Source organism: Mugil cephalus, chromosome 21 (genome assembly GCF_022458985.1).
Source record: "Mugil cephalus isolate CIBA_MC_2020 chromosome 21, CIBA_Mcephalus_1.1, whole genome shotgun sequence".
Taxonomy (NCBI): Eukaryota; Metazoa; Chordata; class Actinopteri; order Mugiliformes; family Mugilidae; genus Mugil; species Mugil cephalus.
Window position 1 is genome coordinate 11,946,306 of NC_061790.1, and position 20,350 is coordinate 11,966,655.

The 20,350-nt window shown below is 40.6% G+C and overlaps 2 protein-coding genes across 5 annotated transcripts; one reads left to right on the forward strand and one right to left on the reverse strand.

Annotated features, from left to right (window-relative positions):
* On the reverse strand, positions 1 to 11,677 carry tmem63a (transmembrane protein 63A). Of its 4 annotated transcripts, none has more exons than XM_047574438.1 (23): positions 11,584 to 11,677; positions 8,251 to 8,443; positions 7,932 to 8,011; positions 7,737 to 7,815; positions 7,455 to 7,492; positions 7,186 to 7,328; positions 6,853 to 6,904; positions 5,834 to 5,942; positions 5,590 to 5,660; positions 5,386 to 5,466; positions 4,925 to 5,042; positions 4,655 to 4,788; positions 4,242 to 4,391; positions 3,648 to 3,801; positions 3,450 to 3,556; positions 3,280 to 3,366; positions 3,106 to 3,168; positions 2,822 to 2,984; positions 2,451 to 2,556; positions 2,124 to 2,291; positions 1,731 to 1,846; positions 1,592 to 1,642; positions 1 to 1,070 (listed from the first exon to the last, which is right to left on the reverse strand). In XM_047574438.1, the coding sequence occupies exons 2-23, from the start codon at positions 8,416 to 8,418 to the stop codon at positions 927 to 929; spliced, it is 2,382 nt and encodes a 793-aa protein (XP_047430394.1). In that variant the 5' UTR covers positions 8,419 to 8,443; positions 11,584 to 11,677; the 3' UTR covers positions 1 to 926. The 4 variants fall into 4 exon arrangements, with proteins under 4 accessions (XP_047430394.1, XP_047430393.1, XP_047430392.1 ...); XM_047574437.1 differs by having other exon boundaries at positions 11,484 to 11,616; XM_047574436.1 differs by having other exon boundaries at positions 11,387 to 11,608.
* Positions 9,610 to 18,921, forward strand: LOC124999464 (G-protein coupled receptor family C group 6 member A-like). Its single transcript, XM_047574380.1, has 10 exons — positions 9,610 to 9,694; positions 9,815 to 9,991; positions 13,217 to 13,334; positions 13,511 to 13,677; positions 14,409 to 14,411; positions 15,191 to 15,294; positions 15,480 to 16,250; positions 16,342 to 16,560; positions 17,029 to 17,155; positions 17,311 to 18,921. Exons 1-10 carry the CDS (start codon positions 9,610 to 9,612, stop codon positions 18,402 to 18,404), a joined length of 2,865 nt encoding a protein of 954 aa, XP_047430336.1. The 3' UTR covers positions 18,405 to 18,921.
* The last annotated feature ends 1,429 nt before the right edge of the window (positions 18,922 to 20,350 follow it).

Genomic DNA, 20,350 nt, shown 5'->3' on the forward strand with positions numbered 1-20,350 from the left:
TTAAGTTGCTTAAAACTGCAAGATTTTTTAATATTGAAGTCTAAGCTTCTGAACAATTTAATCAGTCAAACTTTGAGAAATCAACAAGAGAACAAGTTTCCTTTTTGGATTGTATTCCTTATTAAATTCATATTAAAAAAAAAAACATAAAAAACATTACACTGTACCCAATAAATACATTTTGACCCGCTAAAACCATTCCTTCATTGATGCTAAACACCTAAAACAAGGTTTTCTGTACAAAACTCCAGAAATACTGATGAAAAGTTTTCATATTATGAAAATAAAAGCATTCAGCTGATTTTGGTAAACACAGAAAAAATACAAAAAGTGCATCATTGAGTTATTCATTTGTCAGGTGCTGCGACATTAAAAATAAAAACTGGAAACCGGATTAAATCTACAGAAACATGGAGCACACAGCAAGCTGTGTCTGTCCACCTCTTTGGTGTCTGTGGTGCAGTTGATTATCAGCACAAGAAGGGAATTACATTCTTTAGAACATTTTCCCATCTGACATTGGAAACAGACTCTCTGACATGCTTCAAATCCAGACTCGTGTCTCTTTTTTAAAATCTCATTTCTATAATCTGCTTTTATTTATATTGCATTGGATGTTTTATTCTTAATTTGCTGTCTGTATTGCTGTTGTATATGTGTATTATTATTATTATTATTATTATTATTATTATAAAAAGCATACGAAAATGGACCCCTCAAATAACATTTCTATGTACCATCTTTCCTGTATGAAGGTTTTCAAAATTAACACAGAGATATACACTGGATGATCGTTTTAACAGCATAGTGCTGCTCTGTGGAAAACAGTTGACTCAGATGTAGAGTTCATGTTCAGACTCATGAAGGAAGCAGATTTATAATCGGGAGCCGTGCAGATCTTGACTCCCAACTTTTAAATACATTCATCAGTCTGAAACGTTTCCCTCCTCTGGCTCTGGGCATGAGCTGGAGGTCCGGTTTTCCTCTGTAGAGCCATAAGACTTGGGCTGTTTAGGTCCTGGTGGGTTGTCGGCAGGTGACTGTGGATTAAGCACTCTGGGAAGGTAAATCTGTAAAAGCGCAGTTAAGAGGAGATGAGTACAGGAAACAAATAAAGCTCTACTGAGTGTGTTTTCTCAATATATTGTTTTGTGTTTGGAGCAGAACTGCACATAATGGCGAAAGCATGACTTTGACGCAAAAGAAAAGACAAAGCTCCCGAAATTTATAAAACTCAGTAAGATGTATCTCTCTTGATCAACCAAAATAACCGATTAGGTCAAAAGTTCACTGCATGATTAACTCGTTATAACACATCAAGACTTTACTTCTCAGGAAACGGGGATAAAAACTTTGTCCCGGTAGTGTACTTTAATTCTCTCGAATGTATAATTCCCTGAGCCACTGTGTTATTTTACGATAGTTGCCGTTGTTGTGTCAGCTGCAGTCAAAAAATATATCTTTTTGTTAGTCATTATTTTGTTAATGGCCAACATAAGAAGGATGACACATAAGACAAATGAATACACAGGGAGGTGAACTTAGGGTCGGGGCTGTCATAAATATATGAAAACAAGAACATGTACAGTACCATAGTGTTTTCTTCCACCCCTTCTACTTTATCCTTGTCCTCCTCTTTGGCCTGAAAAAAAGAACACAAACCATAATGAGTCTCAGTGTGGAGGACGACAAAAGAGCCGCAACGTATGCACGCGCAAGACAGTACTCACATTATAGTTGTGTGGACTGAGGTACTTAAATTGACCAAAGCAGGCATAGCTGAGACAGATGAGGACAGTGAGACACAGGACCACCAGGGTGAACAGAGATGTTGAAGTCCAGAAACCTGAAACATGGACAGAGTTTTAAATCAGGAAATCTGATCTGACACAAAGGCACCGCATCCCATGACTGATTCTTTTTTAGTTAAAATAGAACACTTTAGGAATAATGTAAGCATTAATGTAAAAAAGGGACTGTTGACATACAACAAAAGATTCAACATCCAAAATATTAACAAGGCAAATTTTTATGTTTACTGTTTTCTTTTGTTGTTAGCAAATTTCATGCATTCTTAATTGGTAGTATTTTTTTTGCAGCTTTAATCACACACTTGTGCTAACCTGCTCTGAGGACGGAAAAGAAGTAAAGCCAAATTAAGCAGATGATGGGTGCGGCCAGAGCTTGATTGACAGCCGCCAGGTGGACCTGTCGGTCCAGCTGAGCAGGCAGGTAGGCAAAGTACAGGTTGTGTTTATCCACCATGTGCTTCAGAAGCATGTACAGGAGACCTGATATAGACAGACACAATCATATAGATAAACCGCAATGGATGTATTGAGTGAGGATGTGTCATGTGTGGTATAGAAATAAGTAAATATCACACAATCAGGAAATATTAGAGAAAAAAATGAAAGTTGAATGCTGTGTTTATGCTTCTGAACACTCACCGAAAGGCATAATTACAGGACAAATGATGCTGTAAGCCATGATGACGGTAAACACGCACAGAATCCAACCATACATGGCTCCATACTCAAACTCATAGGCCTGATTCTGTAAACAGAAGTTCATAAATAGTGAGATGAGGCAAACTACAAACTATTATACCGGTAACTTATCAGTGACTCGAGTTCACACGAAGAGACCGCATAGTTGTTTAGTTATTCCATGATATATGGAATGTCTCACTGAAGACTTCTTGCATTTCTTTTTTTAGAATTTCATTCTAAGTGCTAGTCATTCATGAAAGAATAAATACGACAATAGGCACAATGACGGCGCTGAATGAACAAGTACAACAGGTAACACCATTACAAACCTGTTTGACATATTTCCTCTCAGCAGCAGAGTGAGCGAAAATCAAACGAATGGTGTACAGCAGTAACCCCGGCAACCGCAACAGCTCCATCGCAGAGCCTAGCAGGGCCGCTGTGATCACGTAGTTGACGAAGAATGCCCCTTGGTCAGGTAAAAACACACACCTGCCGCAAGGAAAACAATAAAAACAACAACAATAATAAAAAAAAAACAGCAACCAAGACGCTGTGAATTATGAAAATAATGGATCTTAATTTTGTCTTGTAACTTAAAGCTTTTACTTACTCAAACCTTAGCTGCCCTCCATCTATCTGTTTTTCAAACAACCAGCGAAAAAATGCTGCAAGACTAATAGGTGAAACAGAAAGACAAAACAAAAAGTAAGCTTTTAAGTTCCTCGTCTGAGCACACTGCAGATTAACATTTCACCCAGATCCACAGTGACGGTAATGAAGTTACCTGGTGAGTCCGAGCGAGGGCAGAATAAGCACCATGAAGAGGAGGAAGAAATACAACTTCTGCATCATGCTCAGCTGCTCGCTGGATCTGAAGCACAGATGGCAGCGGAATAAACCTCTGGTGACAGAAAACCAATCATGGCACTACCACTGTGTGTGTCGGTGTGATACCTGCTCCAGTGGGCCTCTGCTAGGGTAGAATAATACACTATTGTGGGCAGCAACGCAGAGAAGGTCCACAGCAGGAGAGTGGGGAAGTACTGACTGATGATGGGGCTCTGTGGTAAAAAAAACAAACAACACAGCTTTAAGATTTGTGCCTCTGAAAACATATCTGCAATCATTATATTGTGCATATTTATGTCTCACGTTAAGATACTGGATGGGCTTTGTCACGTTGAACTTGTCCATAGTGCTAATGATGATGGTGGGAGTCGTGAGGAGGGTGAGTATGATGAAAAGGAAGAGGTTCAGCATCACGTAGCGGATGTACCAGCAAATACCCTGCACCGAGAGATTGTCCCTGTGGGATATGGAAAATATCAGGACAGTTACACACAAATCACTGTAACAGGTGGTAAATAATACTAAGGTAGAATAATAATATGTTTTCTGGGGTTTGATAAATAGGTGTTATCTTGGATGCAGTACTCTCAATATTTGCAGGTGACATAAAATCAGCGTTCACATTATTATCAAGAATAATCGCACTGTAAGCGCCAATGTATGCAAGGGCAAACACTGTTCAATACAACAACATGGATGTTCTATTTAAATCGATCAGACCTAAAAAGCTCGTTCATTTTTAATGAGTTTAATTGAAAAGCAAAACTTTAAAACACTGTATGGTTCTGCTAACAGGGACACTGGATTTCTGCTCAGACCTATTGGCACCAGTAGTCATGTGATGTACTTGGTACTTGGGACGTACACTGTGTGAAGTGTTGGTGCTTCAGACCTTACCAAAACACATTTTTGGGATGTGGCGCAAAGCTGACCCGCCATTTCCTGACTTTCAGAGCTTTGCTATTGGACGAGGGCTGAGGCTCTCTACCGCAGCAGCAGCAGCAGTTCGGGCTGCCTCCCTTGAGTGCATTGAAGTCTTTCAAAATGCTGCAGTGGTAAAAAAAAAAAAACAGTCATGTGGTGACAATAAAATTGAGAGATAACAATTCAGAGGACGAGCATAGTCACGACAGATAACAGCCCTGCTACTGGAAAACACCGTCATATGCTGTGTGTCGACTATTGTGTCCTTGTCGCAGGACTGCTCCATTTTTAAACCCAGACCTATAGTTTTCTGATACATTCACAGCTAAATTTCAGAGCGTTAGTAGATACCGTTAAGAAAAACATACTGTTAAACTGATACTCACTACTTGGCCATGGCTTCATTCTCTAAAGTGACGAAGGCGATCCCCAAGGGATTCTCTGGCACTGATTCAGTCTGCTTCCTGACCTCTTCCAGCAGGTCTTTCTCTTTCGCATTGTAGTACTCAATAGCATCAACCTGAGAATGCACAACCGCGGAATAAATACTTTAATCGTGCACAGATGTCCTTTGCACATTGTCTCTGATTTGCAGTCTTGCAGCCAGGGCAACTCTTCTTAACAGAAAGCATAACAGATCGTCTTTTCCATCTCACCCTCTCACAGCTGCTGCAGCAACAGGCGCAACCGCACAAGCGGGGGCTGATCAATTTTCGATCCCCGGTTTTCTCGAGAACACGCTCATAGTAATACAGGTTTTTTCCTGCTCGCATCCTGGAGTGAAACAAACACAAAGACGTTGGTTTGACCTGGTAATGCTTAAGTAAACTTACCGCACCATTTATTATTAAAATAAGGAAGAGAGACAACGAGACTGAACCACACAGTAAATTTATGTAAGATATAAGATCAGTAAAGCTTTTAGTTCCCTTTTGGCACTTTGTCACTGCACATAGAGAGGTACATATTTATTATCCACAAAACAATTACTAACAATGAGTACACAGTTAGCAGCTCTTACAGATCATGACCTGGTCAGTGACTTAGGTCATGCTTCCTTCTACAAATTAGCACAAAGAAAACTTCAGATTATTTTAACAGTAATCTAATTTCTTACCTCTCCTTATCAAGGTGCATGAGTTTGGCAACGTTATAGCCCAAGGTCACAGCACACACTTGAACGCTAGGATACGCCTCCCTACAGGAAAAAAAACAGCACTGTGACTTTGAGAATTGGTCACACTTTGACTTTTTTTTTTTTTTTTTTTAGACACAACGTTAACTTCATGAAATCATTAATTATAACATTCAGTTTACTAACGTGAAGTGGGTCTTTACATCCTCTGCCGTTGCTGTTTTAGGGACCGAACACACAAACAAGGTGTTTCTGGCCTGTGAAAAGAAGGTCACGATGACATGTTCGTTAGGCCCCAGCACAGGTGAGTGACACTGGTTAATAATTAAATGCTGTAATGCGGTCTGTAATCATCATGTCAAGATTGTTACCTCGTGCCGGTACAGTACAGTCTAGAAAGAAAATGTGTAATGAATAGGTGGAGACTCACTGTCTCTCTGGGAATGCCCTTCATTTTTGAAGTGTATCTTCGAAGCAGCGCGACCGTCAGGGCCAGGTAGAGAACGGCGAACACCGTGTGCAGCCATAACAAGTTGTTGCTAGAAGCAAACATGGAAGGCAGCAGTGGGCATTTTGTTTATGCAGCAAGACATTATTATGTTATAAGCTCCCGGTGTTCTGTTTATTGTAACTTGCTCTGTACCCAGTCACTTCAGGGTTCCACAATGAGGCCTCTTTTGTTTGCTTTGTATGTGTTTGCTTTAGACGCCCTATTCTGCCATCTTCTGCAAACACAATATCAAATGCCGCTGACAAACGTAGCTCCTATAATGTGTTCACCTTTGCTGCTTGGGGCCACTGATATCTACCTTCCATGCCCATGCAAGAAACCCCCAGTGTCATTTTTCATTAGGCATTTAAATTAGACATCTAAACAAAATTTCAGCTCTACAGTGAAGGAATGCTATCTTCAGCTGATGAATATTGCCAAATTTACGTGCGTCCCCTTGCTCAAAGACATGACAGTTGACAGTTGTCAGGACTTGATTGTTGCACCTCACTGTCTCATCTGCAGCTGCTGCAAGACTCCTGATGGGTACCAATAAAAGAGGAAGCATTATAGCCGTAGCTATCAAATGCAGAATTGGTTTCATGGTTCTTCTAATTGTTTATTCCATGCTCTGTGGTAAGGGAAGCAGTGCCCCCAGCCTTCCTCTTTTGGTTAAATGTTACATTGTTACACAGCGTATGCGTTATTGATGGCCTTAGAATGCTCTTAGTTGTCTTAGCATTTCAATATAAATATATTTTATATAAATCCAATATATTATATTATTTTACAAATAGACCTTCTCAGTTTCAATCCTGTTCTGTATTTTTATTTTATTATTGATCTTACATTTTCGATGCAACCTGTTCTACACTGTACTGCTCTGGTGGTTTTATATATATATATATATATATATATATATAAATAAACATAAATAAACTCGATTAAGTAGTAGTTACTCCGTTGGAAGATTCCCGATAGTTGTCCTTCCAAATCCCTGATGACTATTTTCTGAAAAAAAAAACAAAAACAACAAAAAAAAACATTTTAGAACAATATTTAAATAAGCAAAGATGAGCATTAACAGAAAAAAATAACTGATTCAAGTGGACAGCACAGCTTGTGTTTTGACTGCTAGATTCATATTTGACCCATCATAACAATGTCCCCATTGAAAAAAGCTGAATTTGTAATTATCATTCAACACCGCCTGATTGTTATCACTTTTAAACACAGCCTCTAGGTGTTTCCTTGCTTTGGAGGCAGGATGTAGGATGTAATCTCAAACTCACGCAGCAGGTCTCCAGTCATATTGACGGGCATTATGACCGCGAGGGAGGCGACTGTGGTGACTGCCAGCAGGACAATCAGATGACGCTGGAAGGAGAGGTAGTGGACAGCATCCATGCCACACCTGGCTTTCACCTTTTCCTCACTGAAACACACACATATACAGTACTAATTAGTATTACGCATACCTCACATACCGTACTCTACCTTGTCTACAAAGCAGGATGACAAGGCGCCAATTGAGAAACATAGATTGGTCGATGTTACTCACTCCATTTGGATGATGTAAGGCAGCCAAGAGCAGAATCCCTGAACAGAAAAAGTTTTGTATGTAAAATATTATGAAGATTATTCTGAAAGATTTGGTAGCGACTTCCTAAAAGCATGTTGTGACACTTCACACTTCACTGAGAACCATGTCATTGAAAAATAAAAAGATTTAAAAATGTAGTTAGGTGTAGTTCAAAAAGTCACTAATGTAGTTTCAAATCATTTGTTGTCTATTTTTTCTGAATACTGAGTTTGGCTATTAAACTGACGTACTTTTACTTACCAATTCATAGTCAGGGTCATCGGTGTTGGACACAGTTGACGACGTACGCCCATAACGACGGTGTCTTGACCCGGTGAACCTGGCGCGCAAAGTTCGGTGTGAAAAGATTACATCAAACCAGAAGATCTAACTTACAAATAAACTAGATTTACTTGTGTGTGCATCATGGCTGAGAAAAAAAGACTGTTAACTGACCCTTCATTGTCTGCAACCAGCGCTAAACGCCCATAGTCCCAGAACTTCTCCCTGATAATGGCGAAGATCAGCAACAGCACCTGTGGGAGGCAAGAAAAGAGAGTCATTGTAACTGCTATGACTTATTTCTTGCATTACAAGCAAAACATGCTTGTTCTAGTATAATGTTCAAAGAGATATTAATTCAAACCTATGAATAGATCACTCGTTGAACACATTTTGGATTTGAGAGCGGCAGAAGGAACCTCAGATAATCTAGTCACAAAAATTCCCAGATGTCTCGAACTTGATCAGAATTGTATGAGAGGCAGAAACGTACAAGAAAGGAAAGGAAGTTGATCAGCAGGACAAGTGGCACTCCTCCAAATTCGAGTCCTGCGAGAACGGTGGTGTGCTGGGAGCTGAAGCAGGTGGTATTGTCAAAAAAGCTGTTGTTAGAGGTATTTGTGCCCGGCAGGGGCCACAGCTCCCACCACGGGGAAGACATCACTGGACTGGGACCAGCAGTTCTTCTGCAGAAAGAAAGTAGCATACCTTAACATATGACCTCCCACAACCACAGCAGTCAGCATAATGATAAACAACAGAACTCCATGTAATGTCATTACTCATTCAACTTCTTGATATTTATTTTTTCCTTGATAAAATCTCTGAAAATCTTTGTTATTTTTGCCCATTGTGCCTTAAAAATAATGATAGAATGATACATTTTTGGAAAGCACATGTTTGGATTTGGTTGCCAGAGCGATGTGGAGACTAAACAGAGAAACAAATGCCCATGCAGTTATCTTCACAAACAGTGTTGTTCCTGATAATTAATTTAACAATTATTATTTCAATATTTCAGGATTTTACAGGTTATCGTAAAAAAAATATGAGTCCCTGTGTCTCTGTGTTATTAGTTACTAGAAACAATTTTACAATTATACAGTATACATTACAGGGGATGCAACAGAAAATTTGTTAAATTTAAGTTGTAACCAACCTCACCATCTTTGACAGTTTTATCAAGATATTACTCAAATGAATAATCAGTTACCAAACTTGTAGTTCTCAAACTATCAGCTTACAAATCGATGAACCAGACGCAACTGTGAACTACAAGAATCAAGAGGATGTGGCTTTCATCGAAACAACTCAGCAGTTTTAACATTCTGCATGTAGAGATTAGATTAGAGGATGTCGCCAGTGATCACACTATGAAGGCCTGAATAGCTATCGGCTGGTTGCCCTGACTCTCTTTGAGAGGATGTTCACAGCCCGTTTAAAGAGCCATGTTGGTGTCACCGTGGATCATCAGTATCAGTATTCCTACCACAGGAACAGATCCACAGATCTTCTGTGGTGCACACAGCCCTGCACCTGGAGAGCAGGGGCTCTTGGCTCGATTTCATGCACTTCACCTCTGCATTTAATACAACAACACCACAGACTCAGGTGACAAAGCACAGGGTGCTTGGACTAAGCTCCTCCACCTGCAACTGGGTCTGCAAAATCCAATCCATAACACCTCCTCCTCCACAATCTCCCTCAACACTGGCTCCCCCAGGGGTGTGTTGTGAGCCTCCTCCTGTTCACCCTGCTGACATATGACTGCAAGGCACATCACCCCAGCTGTCATGTGGTGAAGTTTGGAGGAGGTGCACCTCTGCATCAACGTGAAAAAAAAACTCATGAGATGGTTGTGGACTTCAGGGGGGTCAGACACATCCCCTCTCCTCTGCACACTGGTGGACGGCCGTTGAGACGGTCTCCAGTGTCAGGTACCCGGGCGTACACCACACTAACGACCTCGCGTGCCTGGTGAGGAAGGCTCACCAGCACTTATTTTTAAGGCTGAGGTGCGTTGGACTTGGGGACTCGGTCCTGGCCTCGTTTTACAGATGTGCAGTGGGAAGTGTCCTCTGCTCCTGCATCGCTGTGTGCCACGGTAGCTAGGATCGTGAGAGGCAGCCTGCCCACCACCACAGACATTTACACGTCCAGTTGCAGGAAAAGGGGCTCCAGCATCATGAAGGATCCCACCGACCCCTTACCCACAGACTCAGGAACCACACGTGGTTAGACTGTTAAACTCTGACGTTGTTCGGCTGAACTGGGCCTCGGTGCTTAATTTCACGTAAAAGTATATGTTGTTGTAATGACAATAAAGTTTTGTTCAATTCTTGAAATCAGCTGATCTCATCTTTGCTTGCGGTGAAAGCTGAAACTTTTTTTTGTAGTGCCAGAAACAGTAAATTTTCCAGCAAAAGCATCAATTTTACAGTTTGTTTTTAAAGTCATGCATTAAGTTAATTCATGCAAAAGTGCTCAATATGCATTAAAATTACCTCACTATTGAGAAACTACGTAGTTTTCAAGAAAGTGGAACAAGTCGGGTCGTTTTTGTTTTAGCTTTGTTTTTTAATATTCTTGGATTATTTAAACAGATGCATTAATGAATGTGCAAGCTGCTTTTTCATTCTGGTTTTCGCATGTGGCCGGGTGGTCGGTCCTTAAACAATGTGCACTGGTTAACATTATGACCACTGATGAATAACATTGATCCTCTTGCGACAATACAACGTTCTGCTGGGAAACGTCTGGACATTTGGCATTTGTGTGACATGACACGTAGCACCCAGCTGAGGATCAACTCAAAAAAACACGAAAAACGGCACAAGGTGTTGACCTGGCCTCCAAATAAACTAGATCCCAAACTGATCAAATATCTGTGGGGTGATCCACACAGGTCCCTCCCCTCAACCCACAGGGCCCAAAGCCCCCCCACTAACAGCAACCTGGTGCCTGGCAGTCAATGCAGACACCACAGGACACCCTCAGAAGGCTTATGTCCATTCTCTGACGGGTCACAACTGTTTTGGAGGCACAAGGGAGACCTACACAGTATTAGGAAGGTGGTCATAATGTTATGCCTGATCGGTGTGTAAACCTACCCAATAAAACGAATCTGTGTTAACAAATCACTAGTAAGTAAATGGTTAGAGGTCTTGGGACAGAGGCACTTCCAGTTTCATGTCAGTTCCCACTAGCGGCTGACCAGCCCTCTGCCCCACCTTTCCTGAAATAGCTGAACCAGACTCAGTCACGCGGACGGACGTGCAAACAAGTTATAAAGTACGGTCTAACTTCTGCCTTCACACGCTGTCATGAAAGCGTATGAGTACAAAAAAGTAACAACAGTGTTGGAAATGCAAAAAAATTGTCCATCTTCTCTTAGTTTGACTGACATCTCTCCGAAGCACAAAGTGAAACTAAGTCTCTTTCTCAAAGAGCTTTTTGATGCTAAACGCGCCGTATATCATTTAATATATATACGTAACGTTGTCGCACTTTTCAGCCGATGTTAAACAAGCGCTTACTATAATGTAATGTACAGGCTAATTGAATCGGTAGTTGAAATTGCTATACAGAAGAGTATGCTAATGACGTAAACAAAAAGTTTTCCTACCTACCACTTTCTTCGATTTAGCTTCAGGTCACTTTAATATGTTCTTATGTTGCGTAATAACTGGATTTACAGGAAAGAGATAGGTATGCTGTACGTCCTACCTGTTTGTCTTATTTATTTTAATTTTTTTTTTTACCAAGAAGTTTGGCGAAACTTCCTCCTACTGTAAATAAGAGTTGTGATGTTGAAGTCCGTCCCCACCTCTCCTTCCCGTTCGCAAACGTTCCGCGTATGCGCAGACACCGCAGCCGTAGCAGAGGTCCCTCTTATCCACGCGTCATCGGAAAGAAGCTGGATCTCGTCTTGTTGACTTTACTTCTTACACGCGAGAGCTGGGCGTGAACTGGAGCAGTTATGAATGGAATCAAGAAAGTAAATAATGACAGCAAATACCTTATCCTCCCTCCCCAAAAAAAAAAAAAAAAAAAAAAAAAAATAAGAAAAACCTGCAATACTGCAATTTATTAGATCTGGTTGATGGGACATTTAGAATTCAGGTATGTGAAGGACTCTAGTCTATCAGAGGGCTGACAAAGAGACAGACAACCATGAATCCAAACCCTCATTTCAATTCAAACTATTCTGCGCAGCATCAGTGTATCACCTCAGCTAATATCCTGCTGGCTAAAGCAATTTCACATAGTGTATTTTCACTTATACTGAGGTGCCTTTAAATATGAAGTATGGCACTTATACACACTGATCAGCCAGTTATACGTTATGACTGGTAATAATCACTGGGCAAGTGAATAATACTGATTATTTCATAATACCAGTTATTAAATAGGTATTATGAAATTAGTGTGTCAGTGGGTGGGATGTTTACACAAAGGTGATTTGCAATAATTGGGTAAAATGTACAAATGGAAGGGATTTCAGAGAGTTTGACAAAGGCCAAATTGTGATAGCTAGATGAGTGGGCCAGAGCATCTCCAAAACTATGTCAGTACCTATCAAAAGCTGCCCAAGGAAGGAAAAGGAGTGAACCAGCGACAGTGTCGTCACAAGGCTCACTGGTGCACGTGAAGAGCAAAGGCTGACCTGTGTGCTCCAGTAAAACAGACGAGCTACTTCAGCACGAATTGCTGAAAAGACTTTTGCCGATTCTGACAGTAAAGGTGTCAGAACAGACAGTGCATCACAGCGGGGCTGCGCAGCCACAGACTAATATAAGAAGGTGGCCTGGTCTGATGTGTCACAATGTGTTGCACCATATAGGTGGCTCCACTGAGCAGGTTTTCCCAAAAGCAAATTTGTCATTCCAGGAAACGGGCGGGATTGCGTCACTTTACTACAGCACAGGTGGCCAATTGATTTAGATGCTTTAGTTCGATATGACTAATCTCAATTCTATTCAATTCAATTCAATTCAGTTTTATTTATATAGCGCCAATAACAATACAAATCGTGTCGAGACGCTTCACAAAAACCAGCCTGCAACCTCCAGAGCAAGCCTGAGGGCGACGGTGGCAAGGAAGAACTCCCTCCCAGTCACATTATCAAAACAATACCCAGACATCAGGAAGAGAACCAACATTTTTTTACATCACACCCATTAAAGTTCAGTGTAGCCGAACCATCAGACAATGGAAAAGATGAGGAAAATGGTAAGTAGCATTTCAAGTTTAGGAAGTTTATCCACAACATTCTCTTCTCTTAACACACTTGCTAGATGAGATGTAGACAGTAGTGCTCAGGCCAGAATTGGATGCACAGCAACACATTTTGGAGGAACTTTGAAGGATCTTTGAGATGCAAAACGGGAAAACGATGAGACATTTTTTCAGTCTCTGTATATTTTTCTCAGTCTTAGCGCGCCTGTTTTTTGGTGCAGACTGCACACATGAGGCCATCGCTCCAGGTGACATTATGATTGGTGGTCTGTTCCCAATACATGAAAGTGTAAAAGTTAGCATTAACGCAGATGGCACTGATAACCGGACCTGTGACAGGTAATGTTTAATTCTCTGATGTGACTGTGATGAGGTGAACTGTGAAATGCAACACATTTTTTTTTTCAATTTACTTTTAATATATTTCTTTTAGCTTTATGTTTAGATGCATTTTGTCTGTAATGTGTGCTAAAGAAGGGTATATTTGTGTTTAATCGCTGTGATTGGATCCTAAGGTTCAGTGTAGCTCGGCTGGTGCAGTCTCTAATAATGGTGCAGGCAGTGGAGGAGATAAATAAGAGGCAGGAGTTGGGGAATCTCACCATGGGATACCACATAGTGGACTCCTGCTCCGATGTTACCACTGCCCTGAAAAACACCATGGCCTTCACAAAGAGAAATGGTGAGTACTCTCAGGACATTAATTACACCATCAGTAATTGTTTTTTCAAAGACATTTTAAGTTCAAATGGAAACATAGTTTTAGAGGTATAAACACATACTTCCATTCAAACAGTCTAGAAAACTGTAATACTATTTTTATTCATTTAATGAAATCTAATCTAATCTAATCTAATCTAATCTAATCTAATCTAATCTAATCTAGTCTAGTCTAGTCTAGTCTAGTCTAATCTAATCTAATCTAGCCAACCAACTTGTTAGCATATACATACATCACTACAGGTTTAAATGCACTGAGTAAAACTGCAAGAATTGAGTGTAATTTTACCTTTTTCTTGTTATTTTGTGTATTGCATCTGATTAACATAAAATAATATGTTAGCATTTAATACAATTTACGTTTTAACAAATGCAATGCAATTTAAAAGAAATATCATTACGCTAAAGTTGATTGACTCGTTTTTATTTATCACTAACTTATTGTAATGTAGCAGAGTTCATTTTAAAATTGTTCTAAGTTTTCTGGGGACATTAGAAGAAAAAAAAACAACACAAAAAAAGAACTTGACCTTATAACACTTTTAACTATAAACTATTAGCTATTAAAAAATAATAATCAGACATTATTAATATTTACACACAGACACGGACATGTCAACAGAAAGTTGTCAGTAATCATGTTTAAGCATGACTAAACCACTGAGAAAACTCTTGTGTGACAGTTTTAAACAGATCGCTGTCTTGTTATTTATTAGCTCAGTGCACCAAAAAGAAACACGCCCTTGAAACGAAACCTTAAACTCACCTAACTAGAACTCAATGTTAACACTAAACAGGCTTTCCAGTTCTCAGGAGTTTTACGTTATACGACATACCGCAAAAGCATACTACATGAATACGTGCTGTAGATGAGGCAAAGAAAGTGGATTTCAAAGGTCCACTCCACTTCACAACACAACACAACACAACCGCTCACTGTGACCTAAACCCAAGCATTTACTGAAGAACTTGTCAGCCACAGACAGACCTACTTGCCTCAAAGTTTACCACATGTTTGTGTTTCCTCTGCACTCTCCTAATATTACATCATTTCATGATCTTGTTGGTTAACTTTACCCATTGACACATGGTTCATTAAATCACTCCTATTGAAGCTGCAATAGCATGCTACCTCACCTACTTCAAGTAGCTTTGCAGCAAACTGCCCTTGTTCAGTATTGAAAGGCACACGTATATTATCTTTTGCAGACTACCAGTCACCAACCAGATACTAATAATTCCACTGAATTATCTTGTATTAAAAATGTCAAACAATGTACAGGTCACATTTAATAGACTTGTACATTGTTTAACCTTGTTAATCCTTTTTGCACGTACTTTGTAGAGTTCTGTGAACTAAACTTATTGCAAAACATATGTTTCATTAGACACTGTTTATATGTCAGTACGTCCAATGCTACCTTATTGAAGACTTAAAACAATAAGTGTGAATTAAATAAAAATAATATTTACAGGTGGAGAGCAGTCCTCCCCTCCTGTGCTGGCAGTCATTGGTGGCTACTACTCAGAAATATCCATAGCAGTTACAAGGCAACTCAACCTGGAGTACATCCCACAGGTCAGTTTAAAAACATCTTATTGTTTATTTGTTTACTGTTTATATAAAGCTGCTTACAGGATTATAAGGTTCATCCTGAAGCATTTGGTTCAGAAGATGAAGCATCACGTTTATCATATTTCTGCCGTACTCTGCTGTACGTGTCACACGTCTAAATGATGTTCCGTTCCTTAATCTCTACACAGATCAGCTTTGGTTCAACCTCTGGTTTTCTGAGTGATAAAGTCCGTTTTCCAAGTTTTATGAGGACAGTGCCAGAGGACGATCACCAAGCACGTGCCATTGTCGAGATTCTGAGAAGTTACCAGTGGACCTGGATTGGGGTGATAACAACTGACAGTGACTACGGCCGCTACGCATTTGAGCGCCTCCGGTACCATGCAGACAAGAACAACATCTGCTTTGCCTACACCAGTATTCTCCCAGGTGTTCTGAATCACCACGCAGTCTATGATGATATTGACTCTACGGCCAAAACCATCGCTGAAAATAGAAACGTCTCAGTCATTGTGTCCTTCGCCAAACCCTACCATATGATGTATCTTTTTAATAATCTTCTAAGGAAACCCGAAGGCAGGGAGAAGGTTTGGGTGTGCAGTGATAACTGGTCGCAATCATCTCTCGTCCTGAATCTTAAAAACTCCAGTTTGAAGGACGTTGGAACAGTCTTTGGGATCACTCTGAAATCTGGAAACACAAGCAATATGATGCAGTATCTCGACAATCTTGATATAAATCCTGATCACCACAAGAACAACACATTCCTGTATGACTTCTTAAAAGAAAAATGGGAATCTGACTCTGGCGAAATTTCCAGTGCAACTGAGGAGTTAAAAAGCAGTATCTATCCATATGCCGTGTTGAGCATTGATTTGGCATTAAAGGCAATAGTGCGGGCTGTTTCTGACCTCTGCACGGAGAGGGACTGCAGGACAAGAAGGTTACAACCCTTGGAGGTAAACACAGACACACAGACATGTATAGTGTAACTTCACGGTGTCTTTCATTATTGTCACGCTCACACTTTTCACAACTTTGGAATTTCAGTTACGTGATGCCTTACAGAAAGCAGTGTTTGTCATGGATGGGAAGAACTATTCATTCGATGGCCGGGGTGATCTCGACACAGGATACGATGTTATCCTATGGAGGCAGACTTCGCCGCATTTTGTGGACATGGCCTACACAGTAGCTCAATACAGTATAGAGGACAAAAAACTGATTTTCACCTCAAAAAATGCAAAACGTGATGTCCTGGAACAGACGGTAAGGACTATAGTTCTGCTACTGCTGAGTCATCTTAATCCTTTATAGAAAATGTATCACACTTTTATATCTGTGTATTCTCATTTCTCTTCTGTCCATGGTTTTATTGACAGTGCTGTCAGTCAGTCAGTATACTTCTTTGGCCCAGACATTTACATGCATGAAGTTTAGATCAGCATGTTGGCATTATCATTGTAGGCTGTACGCATGCTTTATGTGCTTTTGGATCTCTTTGTTGAATGCTAAGGTTTCTCCAAAGGCTCTCATGTTTTTCACATTTATCAGAATTTACCTGTAAAAAACAAAGTACATGCCTGTCTGTTTCTGAAAGAGAGTCCCTTCATTTTTTTCCCATTAAAATCTTATTATATCTTATCCTAACCGAGGGTCTGTGGTCAGATGTTTTACACAGCTATGTGAGTAAAACTGACATCACTTCACTCTGACGAGCATATTTTCTCTTCTCAGGAAAATGTCATTTCCAGGTGTTCACACAGCTGCAGTCCAGGCTACAGCAAGAAGTCAGCTGACGGCCAGCCTGTTTGCTGCTATGAGTGCCACCTCTGTCCTGAGAACTACTATTCCAATGACACTGGTGTGTATTTGACTAATATTCAATCACATTGACTAACTAGTAAAATGCGTGACAAAGCAAAATGTGTCCCAATGCTGATACTGTGACAACTCAAAGATGTAAGATAAATACAACAAAGATTATGATGAGATTATGTATTTATTCTCTGTTTGCAGATTCTACAGAGTGTCTGCGGTGTAATACCAGCACTGAATACTCCTCCGAGGATAGATCTGAGTGTGTCCCTAAAAAAACTGTCTTCATGGACTGGCAGAATATGTATCACATTGTGCTGCTGGCGCTAACTGCTCTAGGAATATTGCTCACCCTTGCCGCTGGTATCATCTTCTTTGTGAGGTGGAACACCCCTGTTGTGCGCTCCTGCGTGGGCCCCATTTGCATCCTGCTTCTTTTCTCTCTCCTGGGCACGTTTGGAAGTGTCATTCTATTCTGTGGTAGACCCAACAAATGGCAGTGCCAAGCACGACAGGTGGTTTTTGGCTTGAGCTTCACCTTGTGCATCTCCTGCGTCTTGGTCAAGTCCTTCAAAATCATCTTGGCCTTTGAATTTGACCCCAACACTAAACGTGCCCTGGAGAAACTCTACAAACCATACATCATCATTGCAGTGTGCATGGCTTGTCAAATCCTGATCTGTGCCCTGTGGCTTGCGCTCTGGCCACCAGAGCCCAAATGGGAGTTACAGCCAAATAATTATGAACGTGTGATCATGTGCGATGAGAAGTTTTTTCCCTTATTCGGGGCCATGCTGAGCTTTATTGGCCTTTTGGCCCTTATTTGCTTGGTTGTTGCTTTCAAGGGAAGAAAGCTACCTCAGTGTTACAATGAATCAAAGTTCATCACGTTTTCTATGCTGATTTACTTCATCGCCTGGATCATCTTTGCCCCTGTTTATGTCAATGTCACAGGCCAGTACACTCCAGCACTGGAGATGGTCGTCATCCTCATCTCTGCGTACGGCATCCTGTTTTGCCAGTACCTCACAAAATGTTACATTATTCTGTTCAGGCGGAACGAAAACACAGAGAATGCGTTCATCCAGGACGTTAGGCAGTATTCCCTGCGTGAAGACAGAGCGGCGAGTCTAACCTCAATGAGTTCTGATGGAATCGAGATCCCGGCTTCACCCATGGAGTCGCTGCCAACTGGGTCGTCATCAAAACTACCGACTGATCTGAACGCATCTATGAATTCGGACGTGTCTTTCCTTTCAGTCTCAACGCTACAGCCCGATAAAACTGCAGAATGACCTCAACTTCAGTAAAAGGCAGGTACCACGATATATTTCAGCTTGGGACTTTGTATCTGACATCACCTTTTTTGCATCTATTGGACGGATTGCCATGAGTATTTATACCACTGTAGCATTTATCTTTCCTCCTTTTCTCAGGATGAAATGTAATCGTTTGGGTGATCCTTAACTGTTGATTTAGCACCATTATTAGGACTACATTTATATTGTCCAGTGCAAAACAAATGATAGTCCTAGTAGCCTCAGCTGTATGTGTGTTTTTTTTTTTTGTGCTAAGCATATTACTTATTAAAAACAAACATGATGAATGTGCTAAAGATCAGCAGCCTAGCTTTGAGCCATTGTTAGCATATTAACACTGACATCTAAGCATCTTATTACATTGTCACAGAGCGCCTGATATTGCTATAGACTATGGTTCAGTAAATAAACTGACTCTCAGCTTTAAAGTAACTGTTAATATTTTTCTTCCATATTTTGGTAGTTTGCAACTCTGTCAGTTCTTTGTCAACGTTTAAAGGTTGAGAATAAAAGAGCTTTTTCCAGCAGTTGAGATCATTTCACACAAACCTTAGGGAAAGTTCCCAAGTTGCAGTCTAACAAGTCAATTTTCCAGCCTTATATAAGACAAAATGATTAATAAATTACAGCTTCTGAAATCCACTTTTTTCTCTCACCCCGTGCTGTAATTACCTTGCGTGTGTAAAAGGTGAGAGGAAAATGTAGGCTGATTATTCCGTGTTTAAAACAAGTGTTTCCAGCTTGGGATTTTCTGATTGTGCTAATAAAACCATCACTCAGCACCTGAGGAACAAATGAAAAAATACTTCTTCCTGGTTTTTGTCTCGCTGAGGAATGAAGGAAGTGCTCAATTAATTATGGGATGGAAGTGTGTAAGAGTTCCAGGAATCACCTGCCGAGTTGGAACTGAAACACGCTCTCACGGTTACGTTCTGTTGACAAAAAGCAAGTCATCACGTAGCACAAGTCATTGTATTTTGGCTATAGTTAGGTTTAGGGTCAGGTTTGCGTGAGGCAAGTAAGTCTTTATATGGTTATGGGTAGTCTGCAAGAAATTAATAAGGGAATGCATTATGTTATGTTTTGTGAGGACCATTGTAAAGAGGGCATATCAGGAAAGACTTTCTCTCACGACTGTGTTTGAAAAAAATAAAAGAAACTCTGCTGATAATATTGGGAAACTCAAAACTGAACAAATGGACAAAAAACAAAAAACAGAATTGTCTACTGCAGACTTTCCTCTCAGTAGTCGCACCCACAGAAGTCAGTAACACTGTCATAAATAGTGGAACGGGTCGGTGTGTATTCTTCACCACCAAGCTGCCAAAGAGGAACTGAGAATAGATAGTCTTCGAGCCTTCTCCAATTTCGTCTGAACGGTGACTGGTCAGTGCTGCTCTTCACTGATATTTGAACCAGAATTAGCATAACATCAGACACAGCAGAGCGAATCCAGATTGTTCCACATTTGAGACATCACATGATATGAGTTGTCGTGGTTTGTAGTACAGAGCATTCCTAACCAATGTCACGGGCTCCTATCAGATGTGCCAGTGTTCAAATTAACGAATCCAATGCAATTAGTCACTCAATTTTCTGTGAGATTCTGTGGTGGCTCCGAGTCTCTCTCTATCTCTCTCTCTCTCTCTCTGCTTTCTCTGGTTTTCCATTATGGGATTTTCTGTTTATCTGTTGTGGTCTTGACTGTTCATTTCTGCTTCCCGTGTCTTGCTGTGTGTATTTGTGTGGGTTTCTTGACTCAGTGTGAATGTGTACACACAGAGAGGTAAGTGTTGTCAGTGTGTGAACGCCAACATCCATCTGCTTGCGCGTGTGTCCGTGTGTGTGTGTGCAGTGGCTGTTCATGCCTCACTGTGGGACGCGTTGATTAGCGCTCACTGCGGCTCAGCTCCCAGCTGTCC